At 34.4% G+C, this 20,524-nt stretch overlaps 1 protein-coding gene across 1 annotated transcript; it reads left to right on the forward strand.

Annotated features, from left to right (window-relative positions):
• The first annotated feature begins 6,293 nt into the window (after window positions 1-6,293).
• On the forward strand, window positions 6,294-18,724 carry LOC115451313 (glutathione S-transferase 1). The gene is made up of 5 exons (XM_030179600.2): window positions 6,294-6,447; window positions 12,026-12,170; window positions 16,972-17,172; window positions 17,526-17,731; window positions 18,003-18,724. Exons 2-5 carry the CDS (start codon window positions 12,030-12,032, stop codon window positions 18,103-18,105), a joined length of 651 nt encoding a protein of 216 aa, XP_030035460.2. The 5' UTR covers window positions 6,294-6,447; window positions 12,026-12,029; the 3' UTR covers window positions 18,106-18,724.
• The last annotated feature ends 1,800 nt before the right edge of the window (window positions 18,725-20,524 follow it).

A 20,524-nucleotide genomic window follows, 5' to 3' on the forward strand; every position in this document is an offset into this window, starting at 1 on the left:
CGGAAATGTTCTCCTTAAAATTATGTAAAAAATATCCCACGACAGCATATGTCTATCATTTATGGTTGACTAACAATAACACGTGTAACTCCCGATAGCTTAGCAGTTCGAAGCTTTCTCATTATATTTGTCTACTCTTACGTTTATAACACTCTCAGTCATCCCTAATTAAAAAAGTTAACATTATTAAATATTCCATAAAAAGAATCATAGAAATCGATATAGAAACACCAAAGTTATACATGAAATACGCTAATAATAAGCCATCATGCGTGAATACTGAATCATGCTATAAGGATTATTTTTGTATATATATAAGGTCGCGAACGCACAGGCAGGCGGCTTGCTTGGCACCTAGAGGCTAGCAAATCACCTAGCGAGTAGCTTCGTAAAACGAACATTCTCGAACGTTCGCGACCGGCTCCATTTTTGAAGTCCGAAATCCACGCGGGCGACGCTGTGGGCGGAAGCTAGTCAATAATATGCCTATAAATTATTTTTGTTTGGGTAGAAACGCAACTATTGTTCACACAGTTCGTCGCGTTGATATCAATTCCACGATGTAAGAGATTTTTCCTGATAATAAAAAATCGGGCACAAGCTCGAAATTCGAATCCCAAACAATTTAGGTGTATGTTATGAATGAGAAATTGGGAATCAAACTCTAAACGTCGCGGTCTAGAGTCTACGCACTGTACCATTGAGGTATTTTTTTTGTCTATATAGACATTTGTTCTTTTGATATTGTCCTCTGATTCTTGTCGTGACTTCTACTATCGCCCATTGTGTGTAGTTAAGTACTTATAGATATTTATTATTATTATTTTAATCCTGGAAGATAGAAGAGAGCAATTCTGTAGATTTGCGTATGATTGATATGTGTATATAACACGAACGAGCCAGCATGCGTGACAATGTTAGAACCACGGTCTTACAAAAATTAACGTAAAACGAGGGTCATGAAGACATTATATTATTAACAATACTTATTTACTTATTACTAAAATAATGTCTTCCCTGGTAGAGTATTTGTATTGCATGTGTGATACTACTACCTCGTTGAGGTTTCTGGCTCGAATCTTGGGTTGGGCAAAGTTATATCAGGGTTTTCTGCTCAGTACCAGGCCGGAATCTGGAATTTATATCCAATATTATGTCGATAAACTCGCCCCCCTGTCAAATAATGGAGCGGAATAGACGCGGCGAAATTTAAGTGCACTAGTTGCACCTCTGCCCACCTTTTGTAGGTAAAAGGCGTGAGTGTGTGCGTTTTGGCAATACGGGTACATAAAAACTAAAAAATACAAATATATACTTAAACTAAAATTTCTTGTAACGGAACCATCGCGAGAACTTTACTAAATATAGAAAGGAATTCCGCTAATCAGCTCCGAAATCTCGAATTAATTAGTATACATGCATAAAAAGCAAAATAATAAAAAATAAAATAATCCTTCTTTATTTTGAAGTCCAAGATAACTTATCTCACGAATTTAATTTTCAATTATAATAATGAATGCAAATAAACTTCGTTAAATATACAGATAAAATATTGTGGGTGAGGTAAGCAGATATTTTGTTTATTTGCAAGTATGCCTTTTGTTTGTTATGACAATAGACGCCGTTTCGTCTGCAACGAGATTGTACGTAAGTAATAGGTGGACAGCCAAACAATGGCATGCGTGAAGACCTAATTTGTCTAGTACAAAATGAGTATAATTTTAAATTTATCGATAAGTAAGTATATTTTTGTACTGCAAGAACGGTAGTAATAAATAGTACATAAGTAATTTATGAGTTCTATATTTCAATATCTTAAAATTATGTTTCAAATATAATTATCCTTTTTATATCTTCAAGATATTTTGTTGTTTTCCTTTTTTTATCTATTTAGGTATAACAGAATATTATTCCTTATAAACAAGCTTGCGACGTATGACAATATACCTGATAACAATAATGGGTGAATTATGATAAAAATTATGAGAAATGGCTGTAATTGATGATTTAGGAATTTAATTCGAAACATTTCAGCTTTCAACTTACAAGCTACGGTAATTTGTAGCTAGACCAATAATTACAATGATTATCAGGTAATTCAAAACGACTTTGTCTATCAAGTTACATAAGTAACTTTCATAGCGGCTGCAGCAGCTTTCAACAACATCAAAACAAAAAATCCAAACAAAAGAAAAAATATTTGACACCGCCATAGACAAACTTTTTATTCGAAACAAAGGGGTGTTCCGGTCAGCGCATCCGTGGACATAATGTAGCTGTCATCCTTGCGCGGGAGGTCGCCGGACACCCGACACGCAGGCATCGACCAGGGGAAGGTCGTCAGAACCTGTCCCATGTATTACATGACCCATTTATGTAGAGTCGGTCTGTGAAACGAGGACAGTCTCTTCCAAGTTGAACTTCTTGTTGGATACATGTTTGTGTTCTACTTTCCTATTTAATTATGAGATGAAGATGTCGTCTGATAGATTGTCAATAAATATTAAGAATCCCCCCATTGCTTTTCAACTAAATTTCAAATTAGGTACAACAATGTGCTTTGGTACTTAGCACTAGAAATACAACTTCTGATTTACAAATACTAGCTTTTGCCCACGACTCGCCGCCGTGAAAGAGTTATTCTGGGAGAAAAAGTAGCCTATAGGATTCGGAAATAATGTAGCTACCTATTAGTGAAAGGATTTTCTAAATCAGTTCAGTAGTTCCAGAGATCAGTGCGTAGAAACCTGCAAACAAACTTAGAAACTTTTTTCTTTTTTATATTTGTCTCTTTTTAATATTGTAAGTTCTGGTTTAGTTCTTGACCGAATTGCACTTTTATAGAAGAGGCGGTTATTAGCAGTTGGATCACTCTATTTTAATTGATTGGTCGTTTAATGACATTACAATAATATTATCAATAGTACCCATAATCAGAGCGTGGCAAGTTTCTAGCCTTTAAGGTGGCAATACCGTAAACAAAAAAAGGTTCTACTATACATATCTTCCCTTATTAATATTAAACAAATAGTTATTTTTTCAGTGCCCTCGGTTTAGCATATTTATAGAATAATAATATAGCAATAACAGCGATAGAATGATTGCTATTTCTATAAAAAAGGCGCTGCCAAATAAGCCGTTAGACCCTCGCCGCACATAAGCGTATTCACAACAGCCACAAAGCGTTGCCGGAAATCGAATCGATCAAATATTTATACCAGCACGGCAGAATGAATTAACCCCGCTGCACCTGATGGTAAGTGGAGTGGACTGAATGAAGCAATGAATGTCGACTAACGAGAGATGATTGGCCCTTGACAGTCATGCCGGCCTGTTTTAACCGGATATACACAGTCTGATCCCGGAACGCGACACACTTACGTGGACCGCTATGGCGGGTTTTAACTCCTTATTTACGGGGTCGCTTTTCAGGCGAATATAAAATATCCGCAATAGAATCCAGTTTTTATATGTATATTCATACCTTCTTTGAATGCAGTTGTAAGCTTGTAGCCACTTATCAAGTATTTTCTGATGTTTCTCTGTTGTGCAGCGAGCACTGGCGTATCATGGGGTCTTGCCGCCTCAAGGAAGCGGCGAGAGCAAAAGTAGTTTCCGATACCCATTACGAAATGTAGCATTTGCTTCACCTGCACGCTGTCGACGTGTTCTACCAGAAAATGGTCACAACTGATTGTTAATGTTTAATTTATCATGAAAATTACAATTGATTCGAATAAACTAACAAGTAATTAGTTGACAGTTGCTTCAACTAAACTACTAAATTAGACAATTTTCTGGTCGAACCTTATGTCCTGAATATCAAGACTATTTGTTCCACGGGTGGATAAATTTATAGGTATCAATGAATTTAGGGTTTGTGTTCAAAAATATTCACATTATAAAATTCAAAAAACATCTTAAAGGGGTCACTGGGACGTCCAGGTAGGTGGAATGACTTATGATTCCACCTACCTAGACGTCGCTGGTTGAAACGTAGGTACAATTAAGTTTTCGCGCTGTTGCGAAGACCCATTTCCCTAGATTAATATTTAATGGTAGCGCACAAGAATGAGTTAATCACGTTGCAAGGTCGAGCAAAGTGAACTATTGATTAAGTCATTGCTTTTTTTATTATTATTATATATTCAAGATATACTTACTTATCTAGCTTTTACTCGTGGCCGCGTCTGCCTTCACCTATTTTCTCGAACAATCATCACACACAGGGACAACACGTCACATAGATTTCAATAACAGAGATGACGCACTACAAGGCCGGCGCTAACTGATTATATTTATTAAACCAATATTCACTGTCCAGTAATTTATCTCTTTGCTTACCGAAACATATAGAAATATGATGTTTAATTTTTAAGAATGTGGTAATCATCGTCCATTTCTTTTTTATTCTTTGTATGTTGGGACGAGCTTGCCGTTCGCCTGATGGTAATCGATACGACCGCCCATAAACAGTAGAAACACCATCTTACACCACGATTTAAAAAGTATTGTTTGATATTCCACTGCGCTCGCCATCCTAAGACATGAGATGTTAAGTCTTATTATGTCCAGTAGTAACACTGGCTACAATGTCTTTCAAGCCGGAACACAACAGTGACTAAGTAAGTATACACTGCTGCTTGGCGGCAGAAATAGACGTTGCTGTGCTACCTACCCAGGCGGACTCTCACATATGAGAAACAACAACAACAACAAACAACCAGTAAAGCTTTTTCTTTCAGCCGTAATGATTAAAGCTTACGCACCGCGTCCATAGTGCGGTGCACGAATTTTGCGCCTCGTCATTGAACTATTACGAATGACGCTGATAGTGATAAGTATTTAGTAACTATATGTAAAATTTGATTTTACAGGGTCATTTGACATTACTTTACTAACGTTTTGCAAAAATCATCCATGAATAACGAATATTTTCCAAAAAAAAGTTTTAATCATTTTATAGTTTAGTGCAAATATAGAACGTGCACGAGTGCACGAGAATTACTAACCTCCGATGATTAACTCAGAATTCAGAAACAACTTCATGTACATTCAGGATATATGAATAACATAAACGGTAAATTATGTTTCAAATCTTTACACGGTAGTATCTTCATGGTACAATATATAATTCTATCTATATTTCTGTACTATTATATAAAGCTGAAGAGTTTGTTTGTTTGAACACGTTAATCTCAGGATCTACTAGATCGAATTTAGCAATTCTTTCAGTGTTGGATAGCCCATTTATTTAGGAGGATACAGGCTATATAACACCACGCTGAGACCAAAAGAAGCAGAACATTAATAAAAAATGTTACAAAAACGGGAAAATTTATTTCTTTTGCTATTTTCCGTTGCGTGTGCCGCGTAAATGGTTAACGTTACGCAACAAACATGTATGACGGAATTATTCCTCATAAAAAATTCTAAAAAATATATTATAAGACATTGTCTCCTGCCGCATATGTCTATCTGTCTGAACGCGATAGTCTCAAAAACTATCCAACGGATTCCGATGAAATTTGGTACAAAGATAGTTTGAGACCCAGGGAAGGACTTTCTATGCCGGGAAATTTATAACGGGTCTTTTACACCGGAAAACTCCCTCAGGCGGGCGAAATCGGGAACAAAAGCTAGTATAGTATAAATGTCGATTAACGAAAGACGATAAACCTTTCGTAGGTTGTCAGAATTATGCTAACCTTTGTAACACGACTGACCCCGGAAAGCGACAATTTTTTTTTGTCCTAACCTTGTAAAAAAAAGCATATTTTTTTCAAGGGCAGTGCAGCTGACTTTTGCCATGACATTTGATTTGATAAGAACTTGTAACTTTACTGTTTATTAGTTAAGCTTAATGAGATTTGCAGGGACCCAAAATTCCTATGCTTACTCATTCAGCCTTAAAAACACTCTTTCTTCTTGTAGAGTTTTAGCTTACATTCATTGAAAATTTGCAACGTTCCATATTATAGCACTTCTAGATAATTCATGTCCTTCGTATTTGAGAGATTCTTTCACCATTTGTACATTTGTTTCACTTTACAGGGGAAACGTGACCTACGATATTCCATATAATTTACTTAAACTACAAACTCATTTTCTTTATTTATTTGCACTTTACATACATAACATGTATATCAGCAGACTTAATGCCAATTTACGTAAACGCATTGCACAACATCCAGACTGTTTCATTCATCCAGTACTACGCGGCCCTTCTGAATATTTGCAAGTAATGCTGATCATGTTTTGCTAGTAATCCGGCCACGAATCATTGAGGGGAAATGTCCATTTACTCCTTCGACATGCGTCATGCATTCAGTCCCGGTATAAAACACATGACCTCCCTCCTCTCGCGGTTATTCAGTCTCAAACCGCCGTGCTGGCTGTACGTGTTGCGGTGTGTGCCTGTTAGGAAAAAAATCAACTGTCAAATATGTAAGTTTTTATTTTTTTAGTGACGTGACTTAGGTTTTTAATTATTCAGCCTGTTTTTTAAAATCAAAATAAAGTTTGTACAGTGACAAAAAATAGATATCATTATGTTCCCACGTTTAAATTACTCGCTAACAGACTAATTGGCAATTCAATGTAACTAGATAAAACAATGTTTACCCGTAATAATGTTTCTTTCACAATAGTAGTTTAACTATATTATTAATTTAACCCAAAAGACAATAGTTGCAACTCTGATAAAAATGTTAAAGACACGCATAGTGAAAGTAAATTACTTAACCAGTTCATTTAACTTGAATACGCAACATAAAAAAAATTGTTACGTTTACCCACGTTAGATTTTGATTTGCGGCGGAAATTGCAAAATAGCCACAACAAAATACTTTTTAACGGATTTCCAAACCGTATGTGGATCAATACGTATGTTAACCAGCAAAAATAAATAAAGTAACAACGAAATGTTAATTCGAGTTATTTACTACCTAGAGTGAAGTAGGTACTTATCACTGATATACGTATTGTTTACTTTTACAATGTGTGGCTTGAGTTTTGTTTAAATATATATTGGATAGGTTTGACGTCTCTACCATCGGCAATATTTGAGAATGCATTTTGTAGTCTCTATACGTAGTCAACAATAACAGAAAATATTTTAGAGTGTCACGTTTCGTCGCATGTTCGATCTTAAAATAGCGACAAAAAATTGTATTTTTCTTACACAAGATTCCAATTTTATTTTGATTTCAATATGTTCTGCTCGCTGCTCCACAGTAAAAAGTTCGATCTCTTGTTAAAAGTAGCATAAACAATCCAGAGCTAATGTAGCTTCATCATTGTATAAGAAATTTAGGTATATTTACTACTTATATCACTGATTACCGTGTTTAGGTAAACAATCTTCCGCTATTTATCACAAAATGTTATCTAGATTCGCCGGCCGGTTTTATCTGTTTGTAATCTTAGTGCTTGGAACACGATACCCATACGTTTTGTAGTACCTATATACTTACATACTAAATAAAACTGACAAGTTATAAAAACATACGTTCCGCCTTTGCTAGTAAAAACGATTAAAGTCATAAAATATGTGGTTTTTCCATTCTAGACTCGTAATTGTGTATACCATATTATTGATAAGACAAAAAATAAAGCATATAATTTTATAACCACGGCATAAAATCAATAGTAGTGGTTTCATGACATAATCGTTTTATTAGTTTACTTAGAGCGTTGTGTTGTGACCCTTGAGGTCCTGAGTTCGAAATCTAGGACTAAAAAAGCGTTCCAATAAAAGAAAATCTCACTAATTCATGATTACAGCTTTATGCTTGAATTAGCGAAAACCTCCACCCTTATCACATCATAGGACGGAAAACTTATATGGGGATGCATTTCAGACTTTTCCGTCCACCGAACTTTATTCTCTACCTATCCCTTTTATAATAAATGCTCGAGCTTATACTATGGGTATTTTGAAGTACCTAAACGTTTATTATTTAATTCATACATGATTAAGTATAACTTATAATTACTTGTATGCCCACACTCAAATGTACTTAAGTACAAGATAATCACAGAACAAATCAATTGAAAATGCGTTAGGCCAGCGTCGCGAAATAATAACCAACAATAAATTGATTTCTTCATTGTAATTACACATTATTACATTGTAACATGAAATGTTAAAATAAACAGGACCGAAAAATTATTAAATAAATAACATAATATGTTAATTTATTCTGATTCTTCCGTTTGATATTGATTTGAGGAAAAATGTCCAATCTACGTAATTTAACTTAATTATTAGTAATTTAATAGTCATTACAATTGAATATCTGGAATAAGTGGTATAACATAAAATCACAATTATAGAGAATACAGATTGTAGGTACCTACTTCCCTACGTAGTAAAAAAAAGTACTTAAACAATATATTAAAGATCAGTGGCAGTACTAGCTGGTGGTCCCGGTCGGTAGCAAGAACAGTCCCTGATTCCAACAATTTCGTTGGTAACATGCTGCTTTGTTAAAAAAGGACCTGAAAAAAGGTTCTTAATTGGGCACTGCGCGAGGCCCTCCCGTTTAGCGCCAGGATGAGGCGGTTGCCCACTTCGGCGTTCCTAATCCGGCACTGTGAAAGATTATGACTTGCTTGTCGATAATTGAAGTGGATGATGCAATAACTGTTCCTATTCTGATAAAATCTTAATTGTTATTAAATATTTTTAATGCAGTTATAAATCTTAGATTACACATACATCTAGGTAACTATCTGTTGAGATATGGTAATACCTAGGGTTGCCACAAATAATTTATAATAAAGTAATTTACGTTACTTCGGGAAATTGTAATCTATACTTTAAGAGAACAATAAAGAACGCGAAAATACTTAATTTACCATCATTTGAATGCTCGGGGATTGTTCGTAAGAATTTTTGCGTAAAGCAGTAAGTAATGATACAAAAATGGCAGCAAATATTTGATCAGCTTGATGATATATTTAACTGTATGCATTAATTACATTTTTATTAACGATTCCTTCCATGGCAGCATTCACAGAGAGAGCTTAAATTTTGTGATGTAGAATATCAAAACCAATCAACCAACCAAATGGCAAGACGAAACAAATGATTCGTGTTTGCATCTGATAATTTTATTTGTTAAAAGTTGCCAAGGTAATAAAAAATATGTTTACAAGCAATATAATAAAATATAATACATTTTGTATTTAATTTGATACCATGTACATTTTTTTTCTACCTTCAATTTACCAATGTACTTTATTTCTACCTTCAATTTAACCGAAAAAAGGTGGCAACCCTAGACTAATACCAGCTTTCGTCAAGGCCAAAGCATACTGGCCCAGAGAGCGGCTTGTTGTTTAATTCCTATGGTATTTGCTAAGTCATTCTAACGTTGTAAACTATATATTTTATTTCCACGCGGAATTTTAGCATAAACAGCGATACTTAGTGCATATAAATTATAGTGTAGATTTAGAAACAATTGACAGGTCCGTCTGTGAATTTAAGAGAAGCCTGTGTTCAGTGGTGGACTTCGCGTCTAATGATGATAATGAAAGTTAATGCAGTTTAATTTAATTGTAGATTAATTTCTATTAAATTATAATAATATTAATCATTCTCAATTAGATGATGTAAAAGTTAAACAGATAATTGAAAGGAAAGATATTAGGGAAACCTTGTTCGAAAACCTCGGGGAATCCAAGCAGTTTAGTGCACGTAATTAGTGCCCCGACATTCGTTATTCCAACATATTCTCTGATTGCCATAAGGTATGCTGCAAAAACATTGTAACCGCCAACGTATTGTCATCCATTCTCACGGTAAAGTCATCAACGCAAATTATAATCTATGCCTATATTCAACTTTTTTCAATTGTTGATTACTTGAGTAATTGATTCTTTAGTACAACAAATTTGTTCGTACATTATGTAATTAATAATAATATAAAATCGTTAAACGTAAACCCCCTTATTCATAGACGATTTTTTATCTAAGGACGGTGTAAAGCTGAGATACAACAATATTAGCTAATCACAACGGCCCTATGGCTACGCACTGCGAAAGCGCCATGCCGTCAGCACTAAGAAACAGACTTATTATCACAGCTTTACTCCGTCCTTAGATAAAAAACGTCTAAATATAAACATCTAGAGATATGACGAGGAAAACTAAAGATGCAGAAATAAGCGCTACACACACACTATTCAGACATTAATATGACAAATAAGTAGGAATGTCTTAGAGATCAGAATATTATTTTGTATTTCAAACGTTAAGTTATTAATTTACACGCTAAAGAACCTGTTTTAGTATGCAACAGTTCTATTGAGACTTTTAAATTGCATAATACATGGTAAATTCTACACTCCGCACGTTTCTCAAAGAACAAAAATTTTAAAAAATATCTAGTAGGTCACTTGGTGGTGATAGCGGCTAAAAGCACCTATACATGTTATGCATTTTACAACATTTCTGTTTAGCGCCAGGAACGGACAAGTGAAATACTAGATTAATGGTCCGATAATAAAAATACCATTGCTGCTTGGCGGAAGCAGACATATATGTATTGTAGTCCATACAAAAGGACTTGTGCATACTAAATATCAACCCATCAATGTAATAGTAATAGATCTAGTCAACAATTAACACTTATGTAATATACTAAATGAATGAATCGATTCCAGTAGCGTACTTCCCACAAATGCGTTAAGAATGCTAATGAAAGAAAATCTTCTTTAGTTATCAGTGGGTTTTTCTAAATAAATATTTATCGATCTAACGTATTAGCAACTTATAGTCGGGTGTGAAACTAAATTGAACAATCAATTATAGCAATAAGATTGTAAATATATATAACATCACTAACAAAATTCAGACGACTTAATGTCTTGTTGCCCGCTGGCCTTTGAAAGGTGTCTCGTATGGTAATGACCTATTTGACTATTTAATTGATAAGTATTAAAAATAGTGTAAAGTTGTAGGTTACATCCATTTACTTAGAACTGACAGGAACGCGTGCAAAATCCAGTAATGGAAATATGAAACGTTTTGTTTATCATTAAATACAGTGTAGTCCAAATAATGACATATTTAGATGTTGCATTCCTTCACAGTAATCAGTATTAAGGTAGCGGTCCTTAAAAGCGGACATTTCAAATGGGTAGTTCCAATAATTCAAAACATTATGCAATACTAACAGTTCTTACGCCGAATCTTTAGCCGGGAGGCTGCTACCCTACCACCTGGATACGCTTAAGGTTAACACAATAATACGGGTTTCAATAATGCGCCATTGTGAGAAGTGGAGAGTATTCAATAAAAAAAAATATGCGGTGCTTTCATAGTAGCTACCGCTTTTGAAACCCCCAAAACTAAATAGTAATTACTAGTCTCATTATCAATATCAAACGTAGTCAAGGCTTTATTACTATTTTGTTTGATATTGGTTTTATAACTCTAATTAATTTCCGCATCATTGTGGCAAACTGACAGTTCACCTTCACATTGAATTTTTTAGGTTACCACCTTCGAATAAAACTTTGTAAGTTTTATTCGAAGGATTGTATCCTTGGTTCTAGAGCGTTCTTTTTGTTAGTCACGGTTCATTTCACCTTGATGCAGTTTAGCGTGGTTTAGTAGTTCCTGGTTGGTGACAAATATTTTTTATTAAAACGTTCTTCCCTGTTACTTTACACACTTAGGTATTAGATAAATATTTGTTTATATGAATTCTAGCTTCTTTCTTTTTTCTAGCCATCAAGTTACCACACATTATTATGTCAATCTGGGATAATAAAACTTTCATCACAACATTTTCTGTCCGATTGACTGGCTCTCTTGTCTTATAATCGCTTATAGTTATTAAAATTCACTTTAACATTATAATCAGAATAAACAATTCACCTTTGATCTTCTTTCCTATCTATTACTTTTATTTTGAATTATCATTTTGTTTTTACTTACACTTGACCTCTAAAATACTCGATATAAATATTTGTAATCATTTAATTGACATGAATGGTTTTTTGTTAACAGCACAATGACCATCGACCTGTACTACGTCCCCGGTTCGGCTCCGTGCAGAGCCGTGCTCCTCACCGCCAAGGCGCTAAAGCTCAACCTCAACTTGAAGATCGTAGACTTGCACCACGGAGAACACCTCAAACCTGAGTTCTTGAAGGTAAGGAAAGACCAGTCCAAACAAATTGGCATAATAGTGTCGACTAGCGAGGGGTAGTGATCTCTCATCAGGTGCAGTAGAGCCAGTTGGCAATTGGAACTTGTGTAGAATAGTAAGAAATTCGCTCCTTTTTATGTCATGGATTGAATATGATGGCGAAATTGGCATGCGTGCATTGCGTATTAGGTAAAAGTCCAAAAAAAGTAGGTTTAAATTATTACTTAAAACCGGAATACAGTGCAATGAATGCTGAAAAAGTGTTGGAGGCGTACTTATATCTATTTTTATTGTTTTGTTTGCTCAATATTGCTACCGCAATATAATGTTACCTTATTCGAAGTTTAAATTCCATGAAATACTTATACTATCGTGACCTTCAACAATTTATGGACTATGTATTATATTCTAGCATCGGTGTCGTTCAGAACACAAATATAAAATAATGATTTCCTGTAACGCGTGCTGTAATTGATAAACCTTGCTATAATTTCCATATATCACAATTGGTATTATAGTTTTCCTTGTATTTAGATGCAACTTGCAAGTCATGATGTTCTAACAATGAACTCATTGGCTCGATGAAAGTAAATGATATGTAATTACAAGTACAGTTATTTAGCCTTAGCTTACAGTAATTATTTATTATGTTTACGCGAATGTTAGTTATCAAAATAAAACTAGTTTTCGGATTTCATCTGTTTTTTAAATTTTAATTTTCTGTCGACTCATTCTGCGTAGTTTGAATCATCAACAACAAAATTTTGTATAAAAACAAATGTTTAATTGTAAAATGCCGGTAGATATTGTAACTTTGACTTAGCTTGATGAATTTAGTTTTCTTGACTGTTAAAGCGACAAATAATTAAGCATTATCACACATAGGTACCTACTTTTGAAGTCTGAGGTGTGTTTTGGGTCAGGGTTCAAACCTGTAACCTTCGTCTCAGCAGTCAATTCTACTGTCTAAAAACGATTCTACTAACATTTAAACTAATTAGTTTTATACACTACCACCATTTATGTAAATATTTTTTACAACTAAACCGTAATTGTGAAGTTTTTTAGGGCGTCACGCTTACACAATGCAACAAAAACTTAAGGACCGACCATACGATTACCTCACAGCATTTATACTTGAAGATCTAGGGAAAAACCCCAACTAATATACTCATATCTGACCATATTTCCGTCTTATAATGAATCTGTATACGAACATCAACAAAGAAACGTAATTACAAAGTATACATTGCGTGAGTATATCAGTGATTAAACTGCATATAATGTCATTGAATCAATATCTTGTACCCATTGGCGGCAGATATAGAAAAAGCAATGGAACCCACCCAGGCAGGTAGATCGTAAGTTAATTATATTTATAATGATATCGAAGTAAAACTAGTTTTCGTATTTTATGGAGATTTTTTTGTTTTATTTTTACTTCTTAATGATATTTAGTGTCAACTTAATAAGGATCATTATCAAGTCAAAATAAAACTAATAATAATAATAATAAGCCTTTTATTTCTTGCTTAGTAACTAATATAGTGCACATACATTTTTTTTTTTTTTAATTTTTTATTGTTTTCTAATTAAATGTACTAGTCGCAAACCTACCTACCTAACAAACCTTATATTATGTACTTTCTCACCATAATTAACCCTAATGTACTTTCTCACCATAATTAACCCTAATGTACTGTCGCATAGAAAGCTAGCGAGACCAGTTACATCACTTGTAAATACTTGTCCTATGTAATCTACTTTTCTCAAACTGGATTCACGAATCGCGACTAAATAAGTAACTATGTAATAAAAATTATGATCGAACAGGTGCGGTAACTTTTGGAGTCATTCAACTTGTTAGAAAAATACAGACTTGCTATTTTAGATGTTAATATTTCTGGGCGCCATTGCCCAAAGGCAATTTATACAATTTATTTCTTTATTCAATGTTTGACGATTTAACGAAGTCTGGTCAAATGTTTTAAAGTTTTAATAATTCTTATAAATTAAATATTGCTAAATGGAGCTTTAGACTCCGTATTAGACAGTAGTCGGTAACTGGGCCTGATGTAACAAATTTTAAATTTTCATATTTAATGCAAAAAAATATAAACTTACTTGTTATGGAATGTAGAATTTCGTGAACTATGCCTTCTTTCGAGAACTAATACAGCTTCAAACAACTGAACTAGATTCCAATGATCAAGTATTAAGTCCGTAAAGCAAGAACTTGAAATATTTCCAACCATCTACTTCTCATTCGTCTAACGGAGTAAAAGACGCAAAGGAATTCGATCTAGCCAAGCCCCGCGATAGTAGAATGCTTGGAAGTTGGAACTAGTGGCATTCGGCCAGCGTTTCCCGTCGTACTGTCTCAAGCCAAAACAACACATTTAAATCTCACAAACAAGTCAATTTAAACTGTATTACACTGTCCTATAAGTGTAAAATGCCATAGTTAGTAATGAAGGTCGTACGAATAGTTGAGTGATGTAATTTCGCTATTGCAGCGGTGCAATGAACTTTTACGGGAACGAGTGTGTTGCATTGCAATATTGTTGTTTAAATAATGAACATGGTTATCTTATCTTTCGTCTTGTTATTAATAATTGTATGACGCTTATCTTTCAATTGACAATAAACACGTCGATTCATTCGAGAATATTTCTTTGGTGCGCGTTTTTTCTACCTACACGGATCACTGTTTTTATCGCTCTGCTCCTGACGATCAACAGATATTAACTTCAATAAGGAATGAGATGGATCAAAAATATAAGTATCTTTGAAGAAAACTGTCTCTGAATCGGCTTCATACAAGAGATTTAGTGTTACAGTAAGCTCTTGTGGTTTTTTAGTATTAAACCGATCATGTGCTTAATATATTTCCTAATAATATGAAATTATGTTAACAGGGTAATTTTAACATTGCGTTAATAAATAAATCCATATATTTGTTGAAAATATTTGTTTGAAATACTTTATCAGTTATTTTAACAATAGACGTAAAATAAAAAGTGTAAATTTCGGACAAAATAAATATGAATAAAAAGTAATTTTATATTTTCATGCCTTAAAACGCTACAAGAGATAATTTACCGCAAAAAGTACTTTCAGACAGAAATACACTCAAACTAAAAACTATAAGGTGGTCAAATAATCAAGAACTAAAACCGGGATTTTTGGCAATAACATTCGTTTTTGTGGATGATTTTTACCAGAGGTAAAGACGAACATATGGTTGCATTTAGTATCGCAATGTAAAATGACCATGTATAACGTAGTATACGCCACGTCTACGACTCTACGTGTGTAAACCAGCTCTATAACCAGTCAATCCTGTTGCTATTGTGACTACAAGGTTCGCTTATAATAAATCACATACTACGTAACATCTTACATACACTTAAGTATTATTTACAAGTCATGATAAGTAGGTATGCATGTCGTTCACCGACAAACAGTGATTTAATCAAGTAAGTAAATAAAACGTCATGTCGCTCTAAATTTTCTTTAAAAATATTTACCATTTTTGATTAATGATTCTTTTTTTTCTTTAAAATAATATAAGTTTCACTTAAATTTATAAATTTCATTATGTTCTTAAAATCAATTCCGAAGCTATAATCTCTACCTGCCCCTGCTTCATTACAATGTAGAGTCAAATCAACACACTGTTTCAAGTATATTACACAAGTGATGAGGCTCAGTTTTTACGAACGTCTGTCGCGCTCTCCGAAATTTCGAACCTATAATTTTTTATTAAAAAAGTGAAGTAGCACTGGCAGGTTCTTTTTTAAGAATAAAGTGTTCCCACGCACGAACAATGGGTTCTAAAAACGAAATACAATTTCGAAACAACAATTTGTAGCAGCCTCAAGTGTTACGTAATTATGGACGTTGGCGATTTGAACGTGTGTTGTTCCCTTTCGATATTCAAACCGGTTGTTGCTAAGGCATTTAATAGTTTCTTTTGATGCAATCATACTTCTTGATTTTGGTTAGTGTTTTTTTTTATTTATGCCAGATTTGAAGACCCCCCAAAATATTATGTTTATGGATTTATTAATCCATCTTATCTCAGGATGACGCGCGCGGTGAAGCGCTATATAGTAGATATTTTATGTTTCGAACTCCAAAGTATCTACTGTTGTAATACTACTGTGAGGTCATGGCGCTAATTAAAGTGCGAGGGATTTGCCAGTTTCTTTACTCAGTTGAATAAGTGCAATGTTATCTAGCAGATAATTGATAACGAACTGACGTAGTAAAATATATTGTAAATAAAACTGGAATCCTGTCATCACGAAAGTATTTAATTGTTGTAAAAAGAAGGTTTCAGTCTATTTTCAGACCAATTATCCGGCTACAATGACTCAAATGAAATTAATCAATAGCGGTTATTACAAAAATTGGTTTGGCGTGTCCGCTCGGTAAAATAATTACAGTCGAAAGCAATCTACCTTGGAAGGTCACTACTTTTTAGTTATATAAATACTTTCCCCCAAATGATTAACTCGGAAATAATGTTCATTGTCTTTCGGACCTAAAATTAAAATACTTTGTGGCGTCTTGCAACTATCAATTCACACACTAACCCTTTTACTCCCGAAGGCAGAAGCGCAGTAGATCATTTCCGCCATATATATACAGTTCCATGATCCATAGGGGACTATCATTTAGCCTTTGAAATAAAAAAAAAATAATCTTATTCCAACACAGCTCCCATTGTTGCTCGCTGTCAAAAAAAAATTACTACGTTTTACCTACAGTTTTATTCAAACCACTTTCTTCTCCCTAGCTCAACCCGCAACACACAGTCCCCACTCTAGTGGACGATGGCCTCTCCATCTGGGAGTCGCGTGCCATCATCACTTACCTGGTGAACAAATATGCGAAGGGCAGCAGCCTCTACCCCGAGGAGCCGCGAGCGAGGGCCCTCGTCGACCAGCGCCTGTACTTCGACATCGGCACGCTCTACCAGAGATTTGGAGATTACTTCGTAAGTATCTTTATCCAGCTCACGTCAGTTGATACTCTATCTGGAAAACCCTTTCAATCAGATGCAGTGCTTTCAATTACACGGCCATTAAAAAACTATTTATTTCCGTAAAAGAACGGTGTTTGAAGTCGATTTTAAGCAAATGATCTACCTAACTGTAGAGAAGACTCTACTTATAAAAAAGGGACGAAATCCAACAATACTATTATATGTTATCATGTAATTTGGAATCTCTGTGCCACTTTGATTCTTTTTCATCTGAAATATCCCTAGACAGAGGTATCTAAAACGGACTCTTTAAATTTTTCCAACTATATCAAACAAGCATGCCATAACGAACTATTTGTTCACAGTACCCACAAGTATTCGGTGGTGCGCCGGCTGACAAAGAAAAGTTCGCCAAAATCGAAGATGCCCTGCAACTCCTGGACAAATTCCTCGACGGACAGAAGTATGTGGCCGGCCCCAACCTCACCGTCGCCGATCTGAGCCTCATCGCCAGCGTCTCTAGCTTCGAGGCGACTGACATTGACTTCAAGAAATACCCGAACATCAAGAGGTAAGATTGTAAACTTAGAACAGCATAAAAGTGAATTGGACGTGAAGATTACATTGTTTAATGAGAATTTTGTTATTTATTATTTTTAATCATTGTCAGTAGACTCAAGACGAGTTTTGTGAATAATTTTCATTCAATGTACGTCCTAACTAAAGAATTTGAATTTAACGAAAATTTCAGTTCACCATAACTTGTCTATGACACCAAAGGCCATAAATATTAAACCTGTAACATTAAAAATCCTACAAAAAACTTGCACAATTCCTCACAGATGGTACGAGACAGTAAAAAGCACAGCGCCCGGATACCAGGAGGCGAACGAGAAGGGACTGGACGCGTTCAAGGCGTTGGTCAGCAGCATGCTGAAGAAGTAACCACTATTCGGCACCGATTGGACATGGATGTACGGGACCCTCGCACCGTACAGCATCATAGATAATAAAGCCCTTTTGGACATGATTCACAGGAAATTATAGCTTAATTGTTCACGTTTTAATGCTGGTTATCGATAAAAACTAAGCTAAGGTAGCTACAAACAGCGATCTTGTGCTTGCTGGATTTAGCTAACTCAGGTAGCCGTGAGATTTGAACATATTCAAATGTGGATTTCAAAGCTAAATCAACTGAAACTTAGGTCAGTTCTTAGTTGATAACCAACAAGAGTACGAACGAATGTAATATTTATTCTTGTTTTCGATGGTGTAAAATATTTTGATACTAGTCTGTCGATATCCAAACATGCTAATACACTTTATGCTTAGCTTATTCGCCACCGGTTGTGCTAGTTTTAACGTTATGGATATGGATAAGACGTAAATATTTTGTACTGTCACCGATATGTTTTACCCGTACACTCATGTACACCTGTCTTTATCGAGTGTTGCCACTCTTCACTGTCACGTTTTAATTTTCAAGTCACAGTTTTTATTTTTCATTTATTATGTAATTAAGTGTTTCTAGTTTGTAAGGCACAAATAAAACTAATAAACACAGCCTGGTTTTTAATTTAATCGAAAAGCCTCTGTCTGGTTCTACAAGTTTTTAAACCTAACATCCAGATGTTAACTATAATACCTTTGTATCTATAAAACCACAAAATACAGAATAGTAGGCACAGTCAGTCACAAAAGTAACTGAACAAAACCAAAACTTAAAACTTTTGAACAAAAAATTAAACCGCCTTCAAAAACCACTAAAAACCAAAAAATAATTTAACATTACCTAAGTATATACAGTTAACCAATTTTAGAATTGGTGCCTAATAAAAATTAAACATTGTTTTTCATTGACGTATACATTTTGTTTTTGTATATTTGTTCATTCATTTAACTAGCTTAACTAGCAATTTTAATGACTAATGTTTAATTTATATTAGGCACCGACTCCAATATTGTAAAACTGTATATAGGTAATGACCCCGGTTAACATATTTATCTCGGAAAAGAACACAGTAGGAGCCGCAGGAAAAATCTAATTTATACTAATATTTATTAACAATCTAACCAAGCAATTTTATTTTATTTTATTTTTATTAGGCACAGAAACAATGTACAAAGATACTTAATCATCTAATATACAGTAGGTTTACATAATAACATTTTAAAATTTGTACATCGATAAAACCCGCGCACATCATTCAAACGGTATCGCTAAATTTTAATTAAAATGATAAAGGTACATACAAGATATAAATTTTAAAGTAGTTTTAAATTTTTTATATTTGTTCTAAAGTGGTAAATACTCTGGTGAAATATATCCAACTCCTTGCAGTGTTCATTGTAACAATTACACATACGACGTAACGGACTATTATGTACTACATTGATCGTAGCTGCAGGTACTGAGAACAAGTGTTGTCTACGGTTAGATTTGCTAGCGGCTCTGAGAGACACCTGACCCAACAAAGTGGTGTCGAATTTCGAATTTACAATTTTATATAATGTCATAAGATCGTATAGTTTTCGTCTAAACTCTAATGTGTCTAGTTTAAATTCATGTAATCTATCCTGATAATTAAGAAGCTTCAAACCAAATCTTGCACTCAACTGTTTGACAAAACGTTTTGGACCGACTCCAATTTATTTATATGGACCTTATAAAATGGTGACCAAATAACACTGCCATACTCCAGTATACTTCGCACTAGAGATATGTATAGAGTAAGCAGACTTGAGGGATGTATGAAAGGGCGTGTTACCCTGTTTATGAAACCCAGCATTTTTCTGGCTTTCAATGAAATTGTTTCATAATGCAGTTTAAAGCTGAGCTTAGAGTCAATCAGAACGCCCAAGTCCCTTACAACATTTACACGTTCTAAGTGTGTATTCTTAACGCTATATTGAAAAGTTATAGGTTTTAATTTATTAGTGAACGTAATACACTGACATTTCCCAATATTTAAAGACATGTTATTTAATTTACACCAAGTCTCAAGTTTATTAATATCAGCCTGAAGCTTATGACAATCATCAAGACTTTTATAATATTAAAGATTTTTAAATCATCGGCATAGGCGAGACAGTCACATGAGAATAGTTCCAGCAAATCATTTAAAAAGATGTTAAATAATAACGGTCCTAGATTAGAACCCTGCGGAACACCTGATTTAGCTTCAAAAGGAACAGACTCATAACCATGTACAGTGACCAGTTGATTGCGGTTCAGAAGATACGACTCTAGCCAACGTAGTAGAGAGCCATGTATACCCAAGTATTCAGCTTTTGCACAGAGAATATTGTGATCGACTCTATCAAACGCTTTTGCAAAATCTGTGTAGATGGAATCTACCTGTCC

Source organism: Manduca sexta, chromosome 21 (assembly GCF_014839805.1).
Source record: "Manduca sexta isolate Smith_Timp_Sample1 chromosome 21, JHU_Msex_v1.0, whole genome shotgun sequence".
Classification (NCBI taxonomy): Eukaryota; Metazoa; Arthropoda; class Insecta; order Lepidoptera; family Sphingidae; genus Manduca; species Manduca sexta.